Raw genomic sequence first — 22,076 nt, 5'->3', positions numbered from 1 at the left:
TATATTTCTATAGGTCATAGAATTATAAATTAAGAGCTGAAAGGTATTTTAAAAGCAATTTAATCCAACCCCACTCTCTTAATTTTACAGTTGAAAAAACTGAGGTCTGGAGAGGTAAAGTTACTTGCCCACTATAGGAAATGGAAGATCTTAGGTCTGAATTTGGAGCTTTATTCCTCCAAATCCAGCATTCCTTTTCATCTGTAATATTGTGCCTACCTAAAAACATTGGGTATGAGGACTGACGAACATGAGATTCCCTTGTTCTAATCTGCCATAATAATGTGCCTTTAGGGAAAGTTATTCTAAGAGCTGATGAAACTTAATCATTCTTCTCACTATCAATGCAGAGCAATCCCAGAGGGGCCTTAGGCTCCTCATTGGTAAAATGAGAACTTTGGACAAGATAGTTTCTAAGCTCCTTTTGAGAGTTCTATGTCTCATGATTCTCAGATAATTAACTAATGCCCAGTTGTGCATTTTTCTAGGGTTGAAGAGCTGAAAGAACAGCTGTCTTAATCACTTCTTCTGATGTCAGATGGGACAGCAATAACCTCCAGAAGTCTCCAACCCATTGGAAATTCCACCCATAGTAACTTGACAGGTTTCCAGGGCAGAACTCTTTATGAGTCCTACAGATATTCACAGTAATGGTACTCCTAGGCATTCAGATAACAGATCCTATAGAGCACCACAGTGTTTTAAGCAATAGAGTTTTTCTTTTATTCAGGTGATCACATTCATGTTTCAACTCTTCACAGGCTGAAATCCAGTTTCCAGGCTAGTTTTTTTCTTTCTTTCTTTTTTTTAAAGGCACCCAGATTCATATAGTTCTGTATGTCTTCTGAAAGGTACATTTTTGCAGTGAAAACACATTGTACGACAAACAAAGCACTTCAAGTGTATTGAAGAACACATACAAGAGCCAGAATTCTCCCCTCTTCCCTCATCATTTGATAGTATCACTATTGGTCATATGGTTGTCATTGAGCCTTGTAACATACTGCATTTACAAAACAGATTTTTCTATAATTTAAAAGTTTAAATAACTGCAGTGTCATTATTAAAACTTACAGTTTCACTCACCCCCCCCAAGAATACTGCAGCTATTTTCATGACTTACCTGTGTACTACATCATACTTAAGTAACATGGAACACCTAACATTATAAAAATACTTTTTATATGAATAGGAATTCAGAACTAAGACAAGTAATGCTATAAAAAACATTTGTAATAATAACAGTATTACTCTCTAGACAAAATATATCCTCCCTCCTAGCAGTTGAATATTTAATAACTTTTTAGGAAACACACCCCCTGAGAGGGTAAGACAGATGTCTACTCAAGATAGACTTAAAAATATTTTAGTACACAACTGTCAATTTAGTCTTTCCATTTTTACAGAATTTTTCACTACATTTCTGATAATGTAGATGATTAATTCTCCTAAAAAATTTCCTTTAAATCTCTATTTGTTATGAATGTCATTGGTAGCCATTAAAAAATCAACCTAGAGAGAGTAAATATTTGGTATTGGTACCCAGCTGCTGTAGGTGAAGGTTACAGGTTTCTCGTTAGTAATTTTATTTTAATTTAAAATCCTTTAACTTGGAAAACCTGTGATTGCATTTTGGCCACTGTCTGAAATCAACTCATTCATTTCATTTTGTTTGCTTTCTTTTATGGTGTGATTGGGGTGATTTCTTTGAACCTGTGCTCTTCTGGACCTTCTGAAACACAGTTTCATCAGTAAATAACATAATTCAGCCACGTTTAACAGCATGCAAATCACAGATGCTGCAATCATGAAAATGGTAAAAACAGATTTTTCAGTGGGTCTTGAAATAAAGCAGTCCACAATATTGGGACAAGGATCAATACTGCATTTCACCACCCAGGGTAGATTATAGCCATTGTAAAGAAAGTAAAACACATACATAAAGGAGGCTTCGAAGATAATTCTAAAGAAAATACTGCTAGTGTAAGTCCACCACAAAGACCCCTCTATTCGAACCTTCTGTTTTTTAATTTCTTCTAAGTCCTTGTATTCAATCCCTTTCTCTCCTTTCCTAAATTGTCTTTCTTTCTCATGTCTATTATATGTAACATGCATGGCTACCAGAAGTGCTGGAGTAGAGACAAAAATCAGCTGCAGGGCCCAAAGTCTGATGTGAGAAACAGGGAAGAAGTGGTCGTAGCAAACATTTTTGCATCCTGGCTGCAGAGTATTACAGACAAAATCTTCTTGCTCATCTCCCCACACTTCTTCAGCAGCTACAACAAGAATCATGACTCTAAAAATGAAGAGGACAGTAATCCAGACCTTCCCTATGCTGGTGGAGTGTTTATTTACACCCCCAATGAAGGTATGCAGTGTACTCCAATCCATCTTCTTGGTGACTTATTCCTAATGAGAAAAAAAAAAGCAAATGTTACTCAAAATTTGGACAGGTATTTTTGGAGAAGCATTTAAAGACTTCAATAACTTTATTTTCTCCTTAAGTATACTGTGTCTGCCCCTTAGGGGGCACGGTGGTTAGATTGCTAGGTCTGAAATCAAGGAGAACTGAATTCAAATTTCGTCTTAGACACTTACTAGCTGTGTGACCTTCACAAGTTACCTAACCTCTGCCTGAGTTTCCTCAACTGTAAAATGGGGATAATAAGATAGGTGTTAACCTATCTTGTAGTGTTATTGTGAAGAGCAAATGAAATATTTGTTAAAAAAAGTACTTAGCATAATACCTGGCTTCTAGTAGATGCTATAAAAATACTTATTCCCTCCTCCCTTCCCAATAGTTCTTAATTACAGGAGGTTCACAGAATGTCCTTTGGGAAATTTATTATCCAATAACAAAACTGATAATTACTGTTCCTATTCAGCCGTCTTTACTGAAGTAAAAGCAAAACTGTATGCAAAGTATGCAAGTAAAAGCAGACTGTATGACTTCTTGGCATTCATACAGAAAGATAAGTAAACAAATTAATTCCCATCACTTTTTTATTCACTGTGTAAATATGTATTATGTAATCAGTTTGATTTTCCAAAAGAATTAAAATATAATGATTTTTAGTCATTAAAATAGTTTATAAAAAGTCATTCTTCAAAGTTGAGTTACATAGAATCTTTGTGTTCAGTAGATTAGAAGAATAAAGTTGAAACTGAATGCCAGTGATTATATATTACATATACCAGTTATGTTTACCCAAAACTTGTGGTCAGTCTTCCACTTCAAATATTTGCCATAGTATTTGGAAGCCCAATTTTAGAGATATCAAAAGCACTTCTGGAGAGGAGGACTAGCTTCTACAAAAATAACTTTAAAATTTTTGTTTTAATTTAAAACATTATTTTGGACAGTTTCTTTTCATGCAGCTACTCCTGATAGATGCAATGAATGACACCAGGAACTGAAGAAAAGGGAGCTAGTTATGTTAGAGCTTGTGTTGCCATTTTATTAACCTTCTAAAGATGTTCTTCCTTATGCTGAGAAATCTGTTGCACTAATTCTTTCTTATTCTCCATCACCAGAGAAGCCCCTCAAATAGGCATTATTTTCTTTGTAAAAAATGTTTTAGTGATGTGTTTTGGTTTTACATTATAAAAATTTACAGATTATCCCCATTCCATGAAAACAAATGCGTAAAACTTATAATATAGTAGCCTCATCTGAAAGTGCATGATACATTCCATGTTTGTAGCATCTCTTCCTCTATTTCAAAAAATAAAAATCTATTTTATGACTTTTAAAAGTTTCCTTTTAACAACTTTAACATCTTGTACATGGATGCAATGATTATGGTACAATCTGATCTCTTTTGAATGAACGAAAAGCTATTTGTTAAGCTCCCACTATGTGTTAAGCATTATGGTAAGGTTTAGAGATACAAAAATAGAGAGAAAAGCTGCATTCTAAGAGCTTACAAGGAAAAACCACATGCAGTCTTTTAATGCATAGCAATGTAAAGGAAACCAATTGCATTGAACTATAGCTATCCATTTTTTTTTTAATGTGACAAAGGAAAAGAGTGTATTCTGGGAAGCTGTAGCGACAGTAATGGATATGATACTTCCTTTCCAAATCTAAAGTTACAACTTGATTGTTGCTTTTACTATTCACATATGTAGCCATTTTATTTCTTTGTATACCTCTTTTTGACTCTCAGGGATATAAATTGTTTTCTTAGATAGTCTCATCTCAGTGATGGCAACACTATTATTATCTCTTCAAACATTCTTGGTTCCCCTGTCACCATCCACCTCTGAGATTCTCTTGGGTGCTAAAGTGTGCATACATCTCTATCCATAGCCCTGAGATATTACAGGACTTTGCAAAACAATGCTAGTTGCCATTTCAGTTGCTTTTCTTGGGCACTCCTCCCTTCTGTTTTTACAAAAGATCATGCTCTAGGGACAGCTAGATGGCACAGTGGATAGCACACTAGACCTCAAGACAGGAGGACCTGAGTTCAAAGCCGGCCTCAGACACTTCACACTTACTAGCTGTGTGACCTTGGACAAGTCCCCTAACACCAATTCCTTGCCTTGTCTTTCCCTCCCCCCCCCAAAAAAAAGATCATGCTCATAGATACTAGGAATTTGGGGACAGGTATTAGAAACACACACTTCCTTCACAGAATTACAGACCATTTGTTTATAATTTTCATGCACTTAAACTATAGTGTGGGGATATTAAAACACTTACTTTACTATACTAGGAGAAGGCTTACAAAAGTTAGGAAAAATAGGACTTTCTATGCCACACATTCCATTCTCTCCCACCCCCAATCTTGCCCTTTGCCAAAAATGTACAGACACAAATTATGGGAAGACTCTTCCCTCCACTGTGCTTATGTGAGAGTCATGGTTCATTGCTAGTTTTGAAAGAATTCAAAGAGATTCTTTTATAGTGACAATAAAGTTCATTTACATCATAACTGACAGACTAGTCTCTAAGAGAGTCTAAGAGAGAGGAAATTTGGGAGAGTTTTTATATACTGATACTTGGGACTTAGGTAACAGACTAACAACCACACATAGGGAGACCAAGGTTCAGATAAGGGAGGAGCCAGGATGTCTGTTCATCCAGGTAAGGAGACAGGATATCTTTTAGCAAAGTTTTGTCAATCAGACTTGATGGGTCACTTATTCTACAATGAACTAGTCTTCTAGGCACTCCAAATGATACAAAATAATTAGAGGATTTGAGATCTGGAAGAGAGTTTAGAAATCATCTAGTGCAAGAGTTCTTTGGCAGTCTTCAAACTTGTTTTGTTTTTTTTTTCTTATAAAATATTGATAACTATATATAATTTATATATTGATAGATATAATTAATCTTTTTATAATGCTATGTATTTTCTTTAGCGCATTTAAAATATTATTCTGAGACAGGACTCACAACAAAGGGTAAAGAAGCTCTGAGTTCAGTTGCTTCATTTTAGATATGTGGTAACTGAAGTCCAGAGTGGTTAAATATTTGGTCCAAGATCATAAATATAATAATAAGCAGCAGAGTCAGGATTCAAATCCAGGTCTTCTGAGTAAAATCCAGGATTTTAAAAATTATATTATATGAATTATAAGTGAAGCTGATTAAGAATGTATTGAAAGAAACAAACATGGCAATCAATACAGAAATCAATAAAAATTAAGTCCCTACTCTGTTACAGATATTTTTCTAAGTGTTGAGAATACAAAAAGAGGCAAAAGACAGGCTTGCCTACAAAGAGTTTATCATCAACTCAAGCTAATCTCGGAACACATAAAAGATAGAAGCAGATGCCCACAAACAAATCATTATTGATATCAAATAAGACATTAAATAGGGAAGATGAGTCCTTAATAATAGTTAATTTAAAAAAAGGAATTACTATAACTTTTTTGGGGGGTGCGTGTGAGTCAATTGGAATTAAATATCTTGTCCAGGGTCACACAGCTAGTAAGTGTTAAATGTCTGAGGCTGGATTTGAACTCAGGTCCTACTGACTTTAGGGCCAGTGTTCTATTCACTGTATTCTTTTAGCTGCCTTCTAGCATAGAACTTTTAAGAAGTGTCATGAGACTTAAAGCCCAGAATGAAATGAGGTTTGTGGAATAGCCCAAGGACAACAAAGCTTTTTAGAGTTATGCTTGGAACAAGATGCAGAATAAAGAAGGTAAAGGTTCACAATTTAAGGCAAGTAATGTTATGTCACATAAAAGAAAAAAAAATCTATTCAATTTTAATTTTGCATTTGTATTCTTCATTAAAACAAATGATCTTCAAATTGTAAAGGGTAGACAGAAAATGGGAATTCAAGTCTTAGGAAAAAGCAAGAGATTCTATAAATTCCATTAAATGAGGCCAAATTACAAAGCCTAAATAAATGATATCATAAAATACTGAAGAAAAAAAAACAAATTTGCAGACTGAATTTATAAATTGTGAAAAAAATGACAGACAGGATTAGAGACATTCAAAAGTTGATTCAATTTTCTGAAAGGAGAGCAAAAGATTCTGGAAATTCCAAAAGGGTAAATTTAAAAATGATCACCAGAAAAACAAATCTGCATCTTATAGAGCAACCTTTGCAAAATGTATTGATTACTGTTAATGTGGAGAGTGCTGTGTAATAAAGCTTTGGATTGTAGGGTTCTTTTTTGTGGCCCTGTCTTGTTCAGTGCATTTTAGGCATGGTTTCAGCCAAGCCATACAAGGTATTCTCTGCATCTTACCCATATTCTCCTCCTCAGTATAAGTTCCTTTATAGCAGGGACTATATTTATTTTAGTCTTTATATCTTTGTACCATGAAGATACAGATCTCCCTGGTATGAAGCAAGTAGTAGGATTTAATAACTACTTGCTGAATTTACCCACCCAGACAGGTTTCTGATGTTTGTAAGATGAAGGCTTATTTTCTAATTCAATTAGAAACAAAGTTGGCTTAATGTATTTAAATCAATGTAAGTATAGTCTTTGGAGTACTTATGTGTGCCATTTAGGAAGCTCTATAATGTTTCAGAAGTTGATGCAAGCAGAAAAATATCACCTCTAAATAGGAAAATAGAGAGAACATCTTCTATTTGGACATTATGCTGAAAATCATCCACAATGGTGGCAAACACTTTTTGGCAAATATACATTTTTTTTGTTTTAAGCCTTTCTTGACACTAACAAGTAGAGAGTTGGACAAAGGACTCTGTTATTGCATCTTTAAGGAATTCTGTATAATTTTAATATATTTGTGGGAGACATCATGTTGGAGGAAAACTTTCAAGGCAGCCTTTTGCTTTACTGAATCAAAAAATTTTAAAAATAGTTAACAAATAATAAGTACAAGAGAGAACTTACATTCTTTGTACTTTTGTGTTGTACAGTTTTGTAGTTGTAAAGTGGCAGTCTTTTATAGAAAATAATTCAGTAATGTCTTCTGCTCCCTTATCATTCAAAGGATTTGGGCCTTGTTATTCACATAAAAAAGTATATTAAAAATACCTGCTGTTCACATTATGGTATGCAGTTGGATGGACAACCAACTGAGATTATTCATTAGCACGTATCTTAGGCAGACATTGCATGGACAATTAGCTGAGCTCAGGATTGAACAGAAGAACAGCTTCAATGCCCTCTGGAAAACGTGCAACACTTTTAATAAGTCTGAATTTCTACCTGAACCAAGCCCATCATTTGAATAAAATTCTTCTGATGATGCTCCATGAATTTAAATTTTCCTTTACATTCCATTTCATTATATTACATGTCCATCAAGAGGCACTGTAGCCTTAGCAGATAGAGGTTGGATTAAGTCCAATTTGGGTTTAAGTGCTTCCATCTAACACCCTATCTGTATGATCCTGGATAAGTCACTTAACATTGCATTGCTCTAGGCAGCTCTCAAAGACTCAAGTTTACTAGAAAGTTGGTAAGCACTGGCGCATAGATTTTCCTCACTAGGGAGTTCCTGATACTAGTGAAATCACAGTAAGGAGATATCCTCTTCCTACTACTCTCTACTCACCAAAAAACAAACAAACAAACAAAAACAACCCCCAAATAATTGAAGCCTTTCTTTTAAGAGAGAAGCACATCATAGTGTCTACATGAAACTGATACACTGAGTTTAATGAATTTTGAGATGTGGAGGAAAAATTGAAGGGAACTATAATCCCCAGTCAAAGCTCAGATCAGCTTCCTTTGAGCCTCTCTCCACTTAAAAAAGAAGTAAGGGAGCCAAAGGGAAACTTTAGTAGGAATAGTGCTGTGTTTTCTTTTATGGGCCCCCAGCATATGTGATATAAAGAGAAGGAAATTAAAGAAAGCAAGAAGAGGAGAAGGAAGGTAAGAAAGTATAAGGAAAGTCTGAGCTGAAAAGCAGAATGTGCTGTTTGGAGAGATCATGAATTTCCCTTTCTCTGGAAGTCTTCTAGGACAGGCTAGATGATGTCTTGTTAGGGATGATTTGAAGGGTTCTACTTCAGGGAGAAACTGAAACAGCTTCTGAGTTGCTTTGTTTCATTTTATTACAAATCTGAGTTCCTATGACCATGAAGCAAAGGAGAAAAGAGAGAGCAGTAAACTAGATAAAAAAGCTCCGGATGACAAAAATGTCTTATTACAGTTTGAAGGTAACATCATAATTAACACATATCCTTAAGAAAAGAGACAAAAGTACAACATGGTGAGCTTTTTGAGAGTAGGGATCACATTTTACATGTCTTTGTATTTCTCTTAGAGCCTTGCACTTTACTTTGCATAAAGTTAATTTAATATTTCAAAAACCGCGGATATTTCCTTCCTGCCATGTTTCCTTAAGGGACTGTTTCATCATTTGCTGTGACAAAAGGTCTTTGGTTATGACCTGGCAGCAAAATGCCTAGTGATGCCCCTCTCCAAAGCTGGTTCTTAAAGGATAAGTATATGATAATTATCAGGACTTTCTTTAAGTATTTTCCAACTTTGGAAGACCTCCAAGTAGTTTGTTCTTGTGAGAGCCTATAAGAGCCTAGAATCCATTCTTTGGCAAAATGAGTCATAGGAATCTGATCTTAGTAGAAAGCTTTGTATATAAAAGTGACTTAATGTGTATATATTATATCTTTAAAGAATTTTGTATAATTTAGAATATACATAGAAGGCATTATTATGAATTGTCAATTTGAAAACTAAATAAGTTGGGGTCACCCATTATTATAATTTTACCATATATTTCCTTTGTATGACATCTAACTTTTCCTTTAGGTCTTAATCACTGCTTGGGGATTGTCTCACTCAAACTGCGACCTGCTAAAAACATAGCTTAAAAAGATAAAGGTCTCTCTGGTAGGCTGTGGTCACTCAAGATGACTAATCCAGCCAACAAATGATCTGATCCAAATTTCCACTTATAATCAGAGGTATATTTTGATAACGATGACCTAGTGAGATTCTGGGATGAACATATGTGAATTACAATTACAGAACAAAGGATGTTCAACAAATCTGAATTGATTTTGTGAAATAGTGGAGATTTTTACTTTTCAATTATTTATTGCCTTCCATCTAATTACTATCATTACTAGGTAACTTGACAATTTAATTCTATTAATATATTCTCTGTGTTAGTCAATAAACACTTCCTACTTAGTCTCTGTAATCATCATCATCATCATCATCACCATCACCACCACCACCACCACCACCACCACCACCACCACGACCACCATCATCATCATGTCTAAGGGAGCTGGATAGTGCAGTGGATAGAGCTTCCTGAAGTTAGAAGGACCTGAGTCCAAATGTGTCTTCAGCTACTATTTATATAACTCACTCTCTCTCTCTCTCTCTCTCTCTCTCTCTCTCTCTCTCTCTCTCTCTCTCTCTCTCTCTGTCTCTCTCTCTCTCTCTATATATATATACAAAACCTTATATAATTTATATAACTTAAATCTTTTGGCCTCCATTTCCTCAACTGTAGAAGGAAATGACAAACTACTCTAGGATCTTTACTAAGACAATCCCAAATGGGGTCATAAAGAATCACATATAACTGAACAACAAATATAATGCCTACTTTATGAATATTTCATTTGATCTTCACAATAACTGGTGAGATAGTTGTGACCCTTTCCCTCATTTACAAGCAAGGAAATTGAGGTAAACAAAGATTAAATGACTTGCCCAGGATTATACAATTGATAAGTATCTGAGGCTACATTTGAATACTTCCTTTTTTTTACTTCAAGCTCGGTGCTTTATCCCTTGCACCACCATTGCTCTGGTGATCTCTCAGTGATCTGTCATTCTCTGTGATCTAGTTAGAGTACAGCTATCCCAGAAATGTAATGGATAAACTATGGAGAAACTTTCAAATGAAGACAAAGAGATTGTATAATTTACCATATTTTCACTAGAAACTACAATCTTACAAAGTCCTACACATATTCATAGGAATTTGACAGATTACTATTCCAACTCCCTTATTTCATGGATCAGGAAATCAAGGCCCAAGCACCAGCTGCTCCATGAATTCTTTGGGCCATAAGTAATGGCCCAAATACATGACTAATAATAAGTGTTAAAAATTTTTTAATAACAAAAGTCTGGAAAATCTTTGGTTGGTTTTCTAACATACTGAACATGAAGAGTTTAAGGTCCCTTGAGGCAAGAATTGCCTTTTTTGCCTAATCAAAAAGAAAATGAATCTGGGAGACCTCCAGGATAATTGTCTTAAAACAAGAGCAATTGCTATTTACATTCACTCTGAGGCGATCAGAACTAAAACAAGACTTAGCCTGGGAGCTTTTGTTGGTTAATCAATGAGAGGTCATAGTAATATGCTCCTTTTTTGTGAAGGTCCTATGTACAGCTGAGAAAAAGTTATATTCCTTTTTATTTCTATTTTTTTCGATTTCTATTTTCCAGAGATCCATATATCTAGTTTTTCTAATATTCTCTTCCTCTCCTTAACTTCTTTCTCATTTATTCTATGTATGTTTGCCTAACTCTTAGAGAAGAAGGGTGGTTTTATCAATTAATATAGCTATACTTTATATTTTCTTTATATGTCATCTAGCTTTTCCTTTAGGTCTTAATCACAGATTGGATATTGTATTACTCAAACTGAGACCTGTTTAAAAAAACATTGCTTAAAAGGGTCAAAGTCTCCCAATACATGCAGGATTGTCCTGATCTTTATCTGGTCACCAGACCCAGATGGCTCTGAGGGGAAAGTGAGGCAGGTGAACTTGCACAGCCTCCTTCATTTAAGAAAATATGGTGGCATCTGAATTTGTAAGAGGTTGATAGAATTTTTTTTAACATATGAAATGCATAATTAACTTGAGTAATTCAGCATCACACCCATATTACAAAAGCCATAATCACAGTACTAAACACAACTAAAAAAGAAAATTCGTGGCTCGAGTGATGATGTCAAAGTTTAGGCATTTTTGTGTATGAGGAGATTGTCTTTCCCTGCTCCAAATTAACCTGCTTTGAAGTATCTGGATACCATAATTCTACGAAAATAGTATAATTTTTATGTTTGTTCACTGATGACTAGTATATTCATTAAGTGGCTACTATGTGCCAAATACCGTATTAGATACTGAAGGAGATCTTAATTCCAGTTCTTCTTTCTACAATAATATGATACTGACTTGTAGACTCTGTAATATTTTAGCTTCACAGTGAAAGACACCAAAAAGAAAAACACCCCACAAAAAACTTTGTGATCTATCTCAAAATATTTCATCAATTCTCAGCAGAACTGTTTGTGTTAAAACTTTATTGTTCTGGTTATTGACTCCCCTTAAAAATAGATAAACTGAGTTAAAGACTTGAAGTGATCTCTTTAAGGTTTGCAAGATCACTTAATGAATAATTAACACATAGGGGATGACAGGCCTTTTAATTCTTAGTTTATTTAAAGTTGGTGCCTACATTGGTAAATGGAGGAAAAACTAAATAACTTCCCTCACCCCGATTTGTTTTTTTGTACAAGCTTTAGTTCAAGGGACTTACAGTGATTTTGGAGAAGATAATTAGAACAAGATCTTTATCCTTAAGAAGTGGGATCCTCAATCTTCTCTAACAGTGGATTGCCCAGAAGTCCCAAGTTGCATCATCATGCAATTCTTTATTCTGTTTTCAGAATTTCAGGGTTATTGCCACCTGTTAAAAAAGAAAGAAAGAAAGAAATGGTAATTCTTATTAAATTGCCCTCAGATTTTAAATTAATTTCTATGCTGTTTTTGGAACCAATCCCTTATTTATATACAGAGCTTTAGAAAAGGGTAAGGTTAGTCTGATATTCAAAACAAACAAACAAAAACCAGAACCTCTTCCAAGTTAGTAAGTTTTGGGGTGCTGAAACTTATTAATTGAAAACAAGTAAAATTTTTTCAAACAAAATTTAAAAATCAAAATTTCTCCCTTTTCAGATGATCACCTTTACTAGAAATTCAGAAAAACCTCTGTCCTTTTCTTGATCTCCTAAAAAACTGAGCTTCATGGATTTTAGTTTATAAAGATCTTTTTTATTTATACAAATAAAACTTTAGTGCATGCTTATTTATTATAACTAATATCAATCATACATATCAATATAATTTTATGATCTTCTATGTTTACTAAAATTCAGAATTTTCATGGAGATATGCCTAAAACTGGTTGATATTTGAGATGTTCTTTAGACTATCTGATAAAATTTTTACTATCTTCTAATTTCTTCCTGTTGACTTACATAAAGTTAAATCTTGACTCTAAGGCTTATTAGCAAAGTCTCTATTCATTCAAGCAAATCTGTTTCCTTTCCAAATATTTTAGTATAATCACATTGAAATAGCTCTGGAAATAAAAAAATGAGAAGTCTTTCTGCGTACCTAATTCTGTGTTCCAGAGGAGGTAATGGGAGTCTTTTAAAAGACTCAGAGCTCATGAACTAGAAAACTTGACAAAAACTAATTTCGTGCCCTGATTCCAATATTTGATTTTTTTTATTACTTTAGAAGAATCAGTATAAATTCATGAAATATGCAAATTCAACCAATGAAAACCTTAATGATACTTCATAAATTATAATTGAGCTAAGAATTTTGTACAGTAATTCATAATGCTCTACATGCAAAGATGAGACTAGAAGGATGGAGATTTTTTTCCCTTCTAAATTAATTCCATTCACAAAGTATTTATTAAATACCTACTATGTGTGAGGAACTGATGTAGATCCTGGGGTTATTAAGAAAAACAAAATAGTCCCTGTTCTCTTTGAATTTATTGAGAAGGGTGATGATAGAACAGGAACAAGCATTTATTAAATGCCTACTATGTACCACAAACTGTATTAAGCACTTTACAAATATCATCTGATTGGATCTAGAAAATGTTTAGTCTGCCCCCATGTGTCACTTTCTTATCATCCTCTACCTCCAAATTTAGCCTTACTTAAACAGATAAGATATTCAAAACAAATGCAACGAACTTCTCTTCAAACTAGCAAATCGCAGTTTAATTTCTTTAACAAAACAGTTGTTTAAAAACACACACACACACACACACACACACACACACACACAACGTTTCGGCTGTAAATTGAGAAGGGAGAAAGTGATTTTAGATCTTACCAAGGTAAACTAGAGTTTAGAAATGCTGAAATTGCCAATTAAAATATGGAATTAGCTAACCTTTTCCTTCCAGCTCTCAGTGCTTCCTTGGTATTTCTCTTCTTGGCACAATTGAAACAACTCCCAAATATTGTGCCTGATCCAAACAACAGACAAAAGTCTCTACAAGAACAGTTTTGAGCTACATCCCAAAGATCAGTAATTCTAAGGGAAGTGGAATGGGGGCAGAACATTTTCTTCTAGAACATAGGCTACCTTAGATGAAAATCAGGGTAATGAAACATACTTTATACTAGAAAATGAATTCAGCTAAGGGAAATAAAGCAGTAGACCTGGAATCCACGATCAGATCAGTTGGTAGTGAACTGACAATTGAATTCTATCTGTAAACACTGACAAGGCTGGGACAATAGAAATTTTGGAGCCAAAGCTTCATTGGCTATGTGACATTGGCCGGCTCTTCTGGTCAGTTTGGGCCTCCCAAGTTGATATCTTGTCAATCGTGCACTCACCTCAACTCCATCTATGCTCTTCCAGGAAGGGAGGTTAGATGACACATTGTGATACTTTGGGATGGGTCTCCTTTGCTGGACAGGGAAGTGTCCTTCCTCAATTTCCTTCTTTATAATCAGGTGTGTCACCAATTACCCTTAATTATTGTTGTCTACAACTCTAGGTTTCAGGGCTTGACAAATTTCTGAAGGTGCATGCCGTGAAGGCAAGGTGATTAGAAGTATATGGGAGTTACCATTGATTGAAAGATCTTCTAAAGATTTCTTACCTTTCCCCCACGAATATTCAGATCACACAAATACAAGAGAAGGGCAATCAGGATGAACAAGAAAGGGTTGGGGGTGGGGAAAAACCAGACACTATGCCTTTGCTTGCTTATACACAATACGTTTATAAAACCTGTTGTGCAAGCCAATTAGGAAGAAGTCTGGGTTAAAAGTCAAACCACGAACGTCCTCTTGTCTAAGCATTGGGGGTCACTTTAGTAAGAAAACATCCTGGGTTCCGCCCCCCCCCCGCCAGTTCTACTGGTACAGCCACTGGGTCTGATGTACCCGGTGGAGGATGCAGATGACAAGGAAGATACCAGAGTTTCGATCCAACGCGCATCTTCAACTGTGTACTTAGCGAACCCCTTTCCTCATAACTCCCATACGAGACCCCCACAGGGCGCGAAGGGTCTCTGCTCCTCCACTTTCAGCAACCACAAATGGACTATCCACTAGCATGTAACTCCCCAGGGAGGAATTGATTATTGCAATTCTGGGGTCTTCTCATTTTAGGGTAGGGATAGAAAGGAAGAACCGGAAGGAGAGAGGCGGACCACCCCAAGAATACTGAGCTTCCTTAAGGGGGTGCGCAAGTTCCCAGTTCCCGACACTACCAGACCCCGAACCTCAGCTCCCAAACCTCTCTTTGCTACCAGCGCATGCAGAGGAAGGCGGCGCAAGGCTTACCTGTATTAGTGGCGTGTGGACGAGCCGTGAATGATGGAGGGGGCGGTCGGGGAGGGAATATTGAGGGAAGGGGAGTTGCGGGAGAAGGGTCAGCTGGGCAGCATGTGAAGAGGCTTGGGGCCCGCGCTTGCTCCCGGGGTCGGATGCCCAGGTCGCTGCCTCCGCCCGGGTGAGTGGCAAATACTTGGCACCTTCCTCTGTGGCGGCTGTGTCCCCAGCTTCAGCCCAGGCCTTTCCCGGGGTATAGGAAGTTCAGGGGTTTCCTGTGGAGTTTAGATTAGGGCTCTAGCTTTCCACCTGCAGCTCCTTTTAACCGCACCCCCCACCCCGCCTCTTCCCTGACGCGGCTCGGGCGGACTCCAGTCCCGTTGCCCTCCAGCTCGGAGGAGCGCAGCGGGCACGACGCCGGCTGAGCAGCGAGTGCAGGGCAGTGCCCCGGGCGCCCACCACACGGGAAGGGCGGCACCCAGCGCACTCCATCCCCGTCTGCGCCCGCTGGCTCTGCCGGGGTCAGCTGTCAGGGCCAGTACAGTGGCCCGGCAGGGCATCGCTTGCTGAATTTCGAGTCCCATTCCTCTCCTCTCCTTTTACTCTCCTCGGGCAAGGGGTCAGCTCAGATCTTTAGGGGAGCGAGATAAGGAGAAGATGGGTAGTCCTGCCATTGGCCAGCAGAGCAGAATACGCTTTTGCCTCCCTCAAGGTAAAAGCTTTCTAAACAGTTCAGGACCATTTTTCTTTTTCTTTTTTCTTTTTTTTAAAATCTGTGTGTGCCCTTGTGTCTGTGTGTGATTCATAAGAGAGGACCCCTCTGACTCTCATCCAAGACCTCTCTTCATCTCATTGTTTATATAACTAGCATAATAACAATAACAATAATGGCATATGTAATACTTTAGGATTTGCAAAGCACTCGATAAAGCATCTCATTTTAACTTCACAACTCTCTGAAGTAGATGCTATTATTACACCCATTTTGCTGATGAGGAAACTGAGACCAAGAGAAATTAATTAATTTGCTAATGAGTATCTGAGGGAGAATTCAAACTGAGGTCTCCCCAATTCCAAATCCAGCAATCCGTCCACTAGCTCATACCGTTTACCTTATACAAGACCTTGTACAATTTACTCTCTACCTTCCTAGAGAGCTGCCTAGGGACACAAATATCATTGTTGTTGTTCCTATTTATTAATGATACCTAGTGGCACTTATACACATTTGCATTTGTTTAATGATCATTTAAATTAGATACCTCAGTACTTGTCTGGCTCCTTCTAGGACAAACAGTTAACTGTAAATTATGATATTCTCTTTCAAACATTAGTTCAGAATAGAGGGGTGATGTACCAATGCTAGGGAGGAAGTTAGCCAAGGGAACTACTGAAGACCTTTTAGGAACTTAATCTTACAGGTTCTAACCTGATTTAATTCAGACAAGAGATGCGTGATTTGCTTATTTAAAAACAACAAAGATGAAACAGTATTTAAGTTACCCATGAAGCATGGTCCTGATGTTGAATTAAATTCTCTTCTGCAGCCAAGTATACTGACAAGTTTTTAGGCATCTCGTCAAAGTCACAGAGGTTCAAGTAGGGTTGTAAATTATGTCTTGAAATATTCTATTGAGAACTAGAACCATAATGCTCTTTTCTCTCCAAATCCATCCTTCAAGGTCCAGTGCAAGTCTCATCATCATGAAGCCTTCTCTGATTATTCCAGCAGAATGATCCCTTCTTTCTTCAAGTAAGGTGTATTCTTTGTATATTCCAATCACGTATTGCCTTTTAAAATTTTGTCTGCTTCTCTGTGACTCTGGGCAATACACTTCATCTCCTTAATTTCTCGCAACTTTAGGCAACACTCTAAGATTAAAGTTGGAAGAGAAACTGGTATATTTTTTTCACTCAGGAGTATACCACGACATACTAAGTTCCTATTTCTATTTCTTTTAAGTGAACTTAATCAACAAAAATTACATGTAACCCAAAGCAGAGTGGAAAGATTCATGACAGTCAGAAGTGGTCCACAGCATGTTAATAGTGATGATATGCATCATGAGTAGACATCATTAAGGACCACATATAATTGGAAAAGGGGTGGTCTGATCTTGTTGAGAAAGAGATTCAGCAGGACAGACACACTGGTAATATGGCAACAAGAAGTAAAACAAGAGAATGAAGAGGTCTTAAGTACCTTGGTAGACTTTTGGGAAAAAATGTATGGTTACACAGACTAAGCAGGTAGTCTATAATCTGGCTGTCTTGAATGCCTGCTGGACTCTCTTGGTTTTACTAGCTTCCCTTAAGTCCCAACTAAAACCCCATTTTCTACAGAAAACTTTCCCCAGTCTCTCAATTTTATTATCTTTCCTTTTAAAATTATTTATTTTTCCTGTTTATAGCTTGTTTATTTGTTGTCTCCCTCATTAGAATGTAGACTTCTTAAGCACAAGACAGAGTTTTTTTTTATTTGTTTGTTTATTTTTGCTTGTTTTTTGTATCCTCAATGCTTAGCACAGTGCCTGGCACACATAGATGCTTAATAAATGTTTATTGACTGATTTACATTAGGAGTAATCAGACTCATAAAAATCGAAGGCCTTTTACAATACTTATTTAGTCAACTAATCAATCAATCAAGTAGTATTTATTAAGTATTCCTTTTGTGCCAGGCATTTTGTCTATATACTAAAGATACAAGAACTAGCAGGTGAAGTATATAGAGTGCTACAATTAGGAATACTCATCTTTCTAAATTCAAATCCAATTTCAGATTTTAATTGTGTGAACCTGAGCAAATCACTTAACTCTGGTTTCCTTGTCAGTAAAATGAGCTGGAGAAGGACATGGCAACTCAAGTATCTTTGTAAAGAAAACTCCAAATGGAGCCATGGAGAATCAGATAGCACTGGAGAGCAAGAACTAAGGATACAAAGTCAAGAATAAAACACCTCCTGACGTTGAGGAGCCTACAGTCTGTGTTTGGGGGCAGGGAAGGAGAGAAGGGAGGGAAGAACCATATAACTCTATATAAGAATTTATAAAACATGTGTACATACAAAGTCATTTGGGGGTTGGGAAGGGGGACAATAGTTTTTGGATCAAGAAGCGCCTCTTGTGGGAGGTAGTACTTGAGCTGGGATTGAAAGGTAGCTAGAGATTCTAATTTATAAATATGAGGAGAGACTTCATTCTAGTCATGGAAGATAACTTATGCAAAGGTACAGAGACAGGAAATGAAGTGTCATTTGTGAGTAAGAGCAAGAAAGTCAGTCTGGTCGAACTATAGAGTGCATGAAGTGAAGTAATATACGGTAAACCTGGAATAGCTGACTATAGTCAGATTGTAAAGGACTCAGCGAATGTTTACTGAATAAATGAAATCATGAATACTAGAAAAGGGACCCAAAAATTCCTGTATTACAATAAAGGAAGAATATCTACTAGATGTTTAGTACTCTGGAGGTAAAGAACAACTGCAAATATTCATTAAGCATCTACTAAGTGTTGAACAGTGCTAAGGGATTGGGGGAGCAAGGGCTTTGACAAAATTCTTGCCTTTATTGAGATTGCAGTCTAACAATAGAATAAAACACCAACAGATAGCTATAATACAAAGTGTACATAGCAAGTGCCTTTGAAACATATAAAACAAATATGCTATATGAGGACTGAGATTGAAGGCCATTATTATCTGGAGGAAATCAGGAAAAGCTTCCTGGAGGAAATGATCTTTGAACTGGGCTTTAGAGAATGGGGTCATTTTTTTAAATTCAAGAGGTGAAGACAAGAAAGCATGCAAGGATAGCAAAGGCACAAATAAGATACATGTGTTTGGAAGCAAAAATAATATTTATAAAGCATCTAGAACATAGAAACCACTATACAAAGGATAGCTATTATCATTCTTGTTGGGATATAGTGAAGGCAAGGGAGTTTTGAATTTTATTTGATGGGAAATTAGGTGCCATTGAAGATTTTTGAGCAGACAAGTGGGATGATCAAATCTATTATCAAATGAAATAATGTGCTTTGAAGATCATAAAGCAATATATAAATATAATTGATATCATTTTTAGCAGCAACAAGTGAATCTATATATAAGAAAAGTCATTTTGGTGACAGAAAATTGAATGGATTGAAGCGGGAGAGAGTATAACTAGGAAGAGCTCTAAGGAAGTAAATACAAATAGTACCAGTTAATGATAATGAACACCTTTATAAGGATGCAGTGATCTAGATTCCGAGAAAGGTAAAATCAGTAGGATCTGGAATCTGATTGAATATCCAAGATAAGAGAGATGAAGGAATTAATGACAATTCCTAAATACCAAGTATGAGTAGACAGAAATAATGAATTCAGGAGAAGTGGGTATATGGGGAAAGATAGAGATACGGTTCTGGACTTATTTTAGAGGTGCCACAGAGACATTTAGCTGCAGATATCTATCAATAGCTAGAGGTATGAAGAAAGCTCAGGACCAAGAGACATAGATTTGTTATTTGTCATCAAAAGTTTAAAGCCATGAGAATAAGTGTGTGTGTGTGTGTGTGGGGGGGGAAGGTAAAGAAGAGAGGGGGAAGGGGAGGGGGAAAAAGGAAGGGGGAAGGGGATGTTATAATGATTGCATATCTGTTTTTTCTTAAAATATTAATTGAATAAACTCAGAAAATCTCTGGAAGTGAAAGAAATGAGACAATATGTAGAAATAGGGAAGGGTCAACCATATAAAAAACTGCACTGATTATCAAAAATAAAGGTCATTGGATTTAGTGATTAGGTGTGCAAGACATGACTCCTGCTTTAGGGGAGTTTATAATGAGATAAGAGAGCTATTACAGGTGAATACATCAAGCACTGCGTGATTTCATGTAAATGCAGATTGTATTCCTCCATAATTTAATCCAATTTCCTGAGGCTCAAAGACATTTAGAAATTGGTCCAATGTTTATAATTGAGTACATATGCATTCGAGAATTTACTGAGACTCAGAAAGATGAATGAAATACTGTTAGCCAGGGAGGGAAACAATACTAGCTCTGGGGTCAACCAGAGGGCCTGGGTTCGAATGCCACCTCTAATGCTTACTACTAGTAAGAATTTGGACAAGTGATTTTTTTTTTTTTTTTTTACTAGTAAATTTTTTTTTTTTTTATTTAATAGCCTTTAATTTACAGGATATATACATGGGTAACTTTACAGCATTAACAATTGCCAAACCTCTTGTTCCAATTTTTCACCTCTTACCCCCCCCACCCCCTCCCCTAAATGGCAGGATGACCAGTAGATGTTAAATATATTAAAATATAACTTAGATACACAATAAGTATACATGACCAAAACATTATTTTGCTGTACAAAAAGAACCAGACTCTGAATTATTGTACAATTAGCTTGTGAAGGAAATCAAAGATGCAGGTGTGCATAAATATAGGGACTGGGAATTCAATGTAATGGTTTTTAGTCATCTCCCAGAGTTCTTTTTCTGGGTATAGCTAGTTCAGTTCATTACTGCTCCATTAGAAATGATTTGGTTGATCTCGTTGCTGAGGATGTGGACAAGTGATTTTAACCTTCTTGAGCCTCATTCCTCTCCAGATGTTTATCTATTCCATGCTTTTAAGAGTCAATGGTGGGATTTGAATCCAGGTCTTTCTAATTTCAGATTCATTATATCAAGTAAAGTCTATCAATCAAAGAACATTTTTAAAAGCATCTACTATGTGCCAGGCACTGTGTTAAAGCACTGGTGATTCAAAGAGAGGCAAAAGATAGTCCCATCCTTCAAGCAGTTCACAATTAAATTCTAAAAAGAAAATTAGTCTGATACTGAATAAAGGAGAGACTTAAGAACAGCTCTAAAGAGCTGTTCAGGTATGAACTGTGTGGAAATTAGATTAGCATGCTTATAGTAATAGGAAATAAAAGTAGAGATATGAGAAGCATTTCAGGGAAGAATCACATAATAAGCTTGATAGATTGGCATAGGAGATGGAGAGGGATGAATCAACTGTGAAACTCATTATCTCACTTCCTCATTACCCTTTGCCCTTAGGGCCTCTTCTTTCTTTTGATTGGAGAAGATGGAGCTTGGTTATTGGTTATCCTCCCAAATCCTCTGCTACTTAAAAAAAAAGGTACCCTGGACATTCACCTCATCATTTAGAACCTTTTTTTTTTTTTTTTGAATGAGCATCATTTAGCATAGATGGTCTTCTGAACTTTATTATTTTCAGAAATTCATCCTACAAGATGACTTTGTTGAGGAGAAAGACACCCAACAAAATTAGGATTCCCCCTTGTTGGTGTGATGAGTTTGGCAAAAGAATTCACATACTCAGTTTCCAAGTTACTTATTCTAGTCTGATTTAACTGGGAAGCAAGTAACTGTTTCCTCTTATAGGGTCATTGTAAATATTACTTTATTATAGGAGACAATATTGACCATTATATGTATATATATTTTAAATTGACATTATCCTATATCATTATTATCTATTCAGAAGGATATTTCTGATTGAAATCATGTATTTCTATATAATAATTACGCTGCTTGACAGTGGGCTAACGTTCCAAAAGAGTTTTACTTTCTCAAAGCAATCCCCTCACCCAGGAGACATTGTTTACTTTTCCTTTAATCATTAGACAAAATGCTGGAAGTCTTGATTGAACAATATGCCACTGAATTTTTATTTTTTATTATTTTTTTTACATAGTAAGCCTGCTAACAGAATTTAAATCTAGTTTTTTATATCATATCTAGAATGAACATAATTATGCTGCCTTTGACTGATGTGTAGTAGGGAGATGGATTTAAGGCACTGAACAAAGACCATCTGAACATACCAGGAATCAGATGAGATCAACAGTCACACTAAAACTAGGATAAAATCATTTTTTACGTCTTCTCAGGTCAGGCTTCTTTCCATTGTTTTCCATGTAATTTTGCAAACATCTTTTGCCTATTTTTTCTAAAACACAGGTCATTTTAAGGGATCTTTTTTATGCTATTTTTTGTTA

The 22,076-nt window shown here is 36.2% G+C and overlaps 1 protein-coding gene and 1 long non-coding RNA gene across 5 annotated transcripts; one reads left to right on the top strand and one right to left on the bottom strand.

Moving 5' to 3' along the window:
- Positions 1-699: 699 nt before the first annotated feature.
- GJB6 (gap junction protein beta 6) lies at positions 700-15,366 on the bottom strand. Of its 4 annotated transcripts, none has more exons than XM_012545178.3 (3): positions 15,059-15,366; positions 11,989-12,138; positions 700-2,409 (listed from the first exon to the last, which is right to left on the bottom strand). In XM_012545178.3, the coding sequence occupies exon 3, from the start codon at positions 2,389-2,391 to the stop codon at positions 1,606-1,608; it is 786 nt and encodes a 261-aa protein (XP_012400632.1). In that variant the 5' UTR covers positions 2,392-2,409; positions 11,989-12,138; positions 15,059-15,366; the 3' UTR covers positions 700-1,605. The 4 variants fall into 4 exon arrangements, with proteins under 4 accessions (XP_012400632.1, XP_031816687.1, XP_031816688.1 ...); XM_031960827.1 differs by lacking the exon at positions 15,059-15,366 and adding an exon at positions 14,371-14,442; XM_031960828.1 differs by lacking the exon at positions 15,059-15,366 and adding an exon at positions 14,102-14,301.
- Positions 15,367-15,606: 240 nt separating this feature from the next.
- LOC116422480 lies at positions 15,607-17,256 on the top strand. The gene is made up of 2 exons (XR_004233157.1): positions 15,607-15,758; positions 16,729-17,256. It is a non-coding gene; the product is annotated as an uncharacterized LOC116422480 (long non-coding RNA).
- The last annotated feature ends 4,820 nt before the right edge of the window (positions 17,257-22,076 follow it).

The sequence above is a fragment of the Sarcophilus harrisii genome, chromosome 3 (assembly GCF_902635505.1).
Source record: "Sarcophilus harrisii chromosome 3, mSarHar1.11, whole genome shotgun sequence".
Classification (NCBI taxonomy): Eukaryota; Metazoa; Chordata; class Mammalia; order Dasyuromorphia; family Dasyuridae; genus Sarcophilus; species Sarcophilus harrisii.
This window is presented reverse-complemented; position numbering and strand designations above follow the sequence as displayed.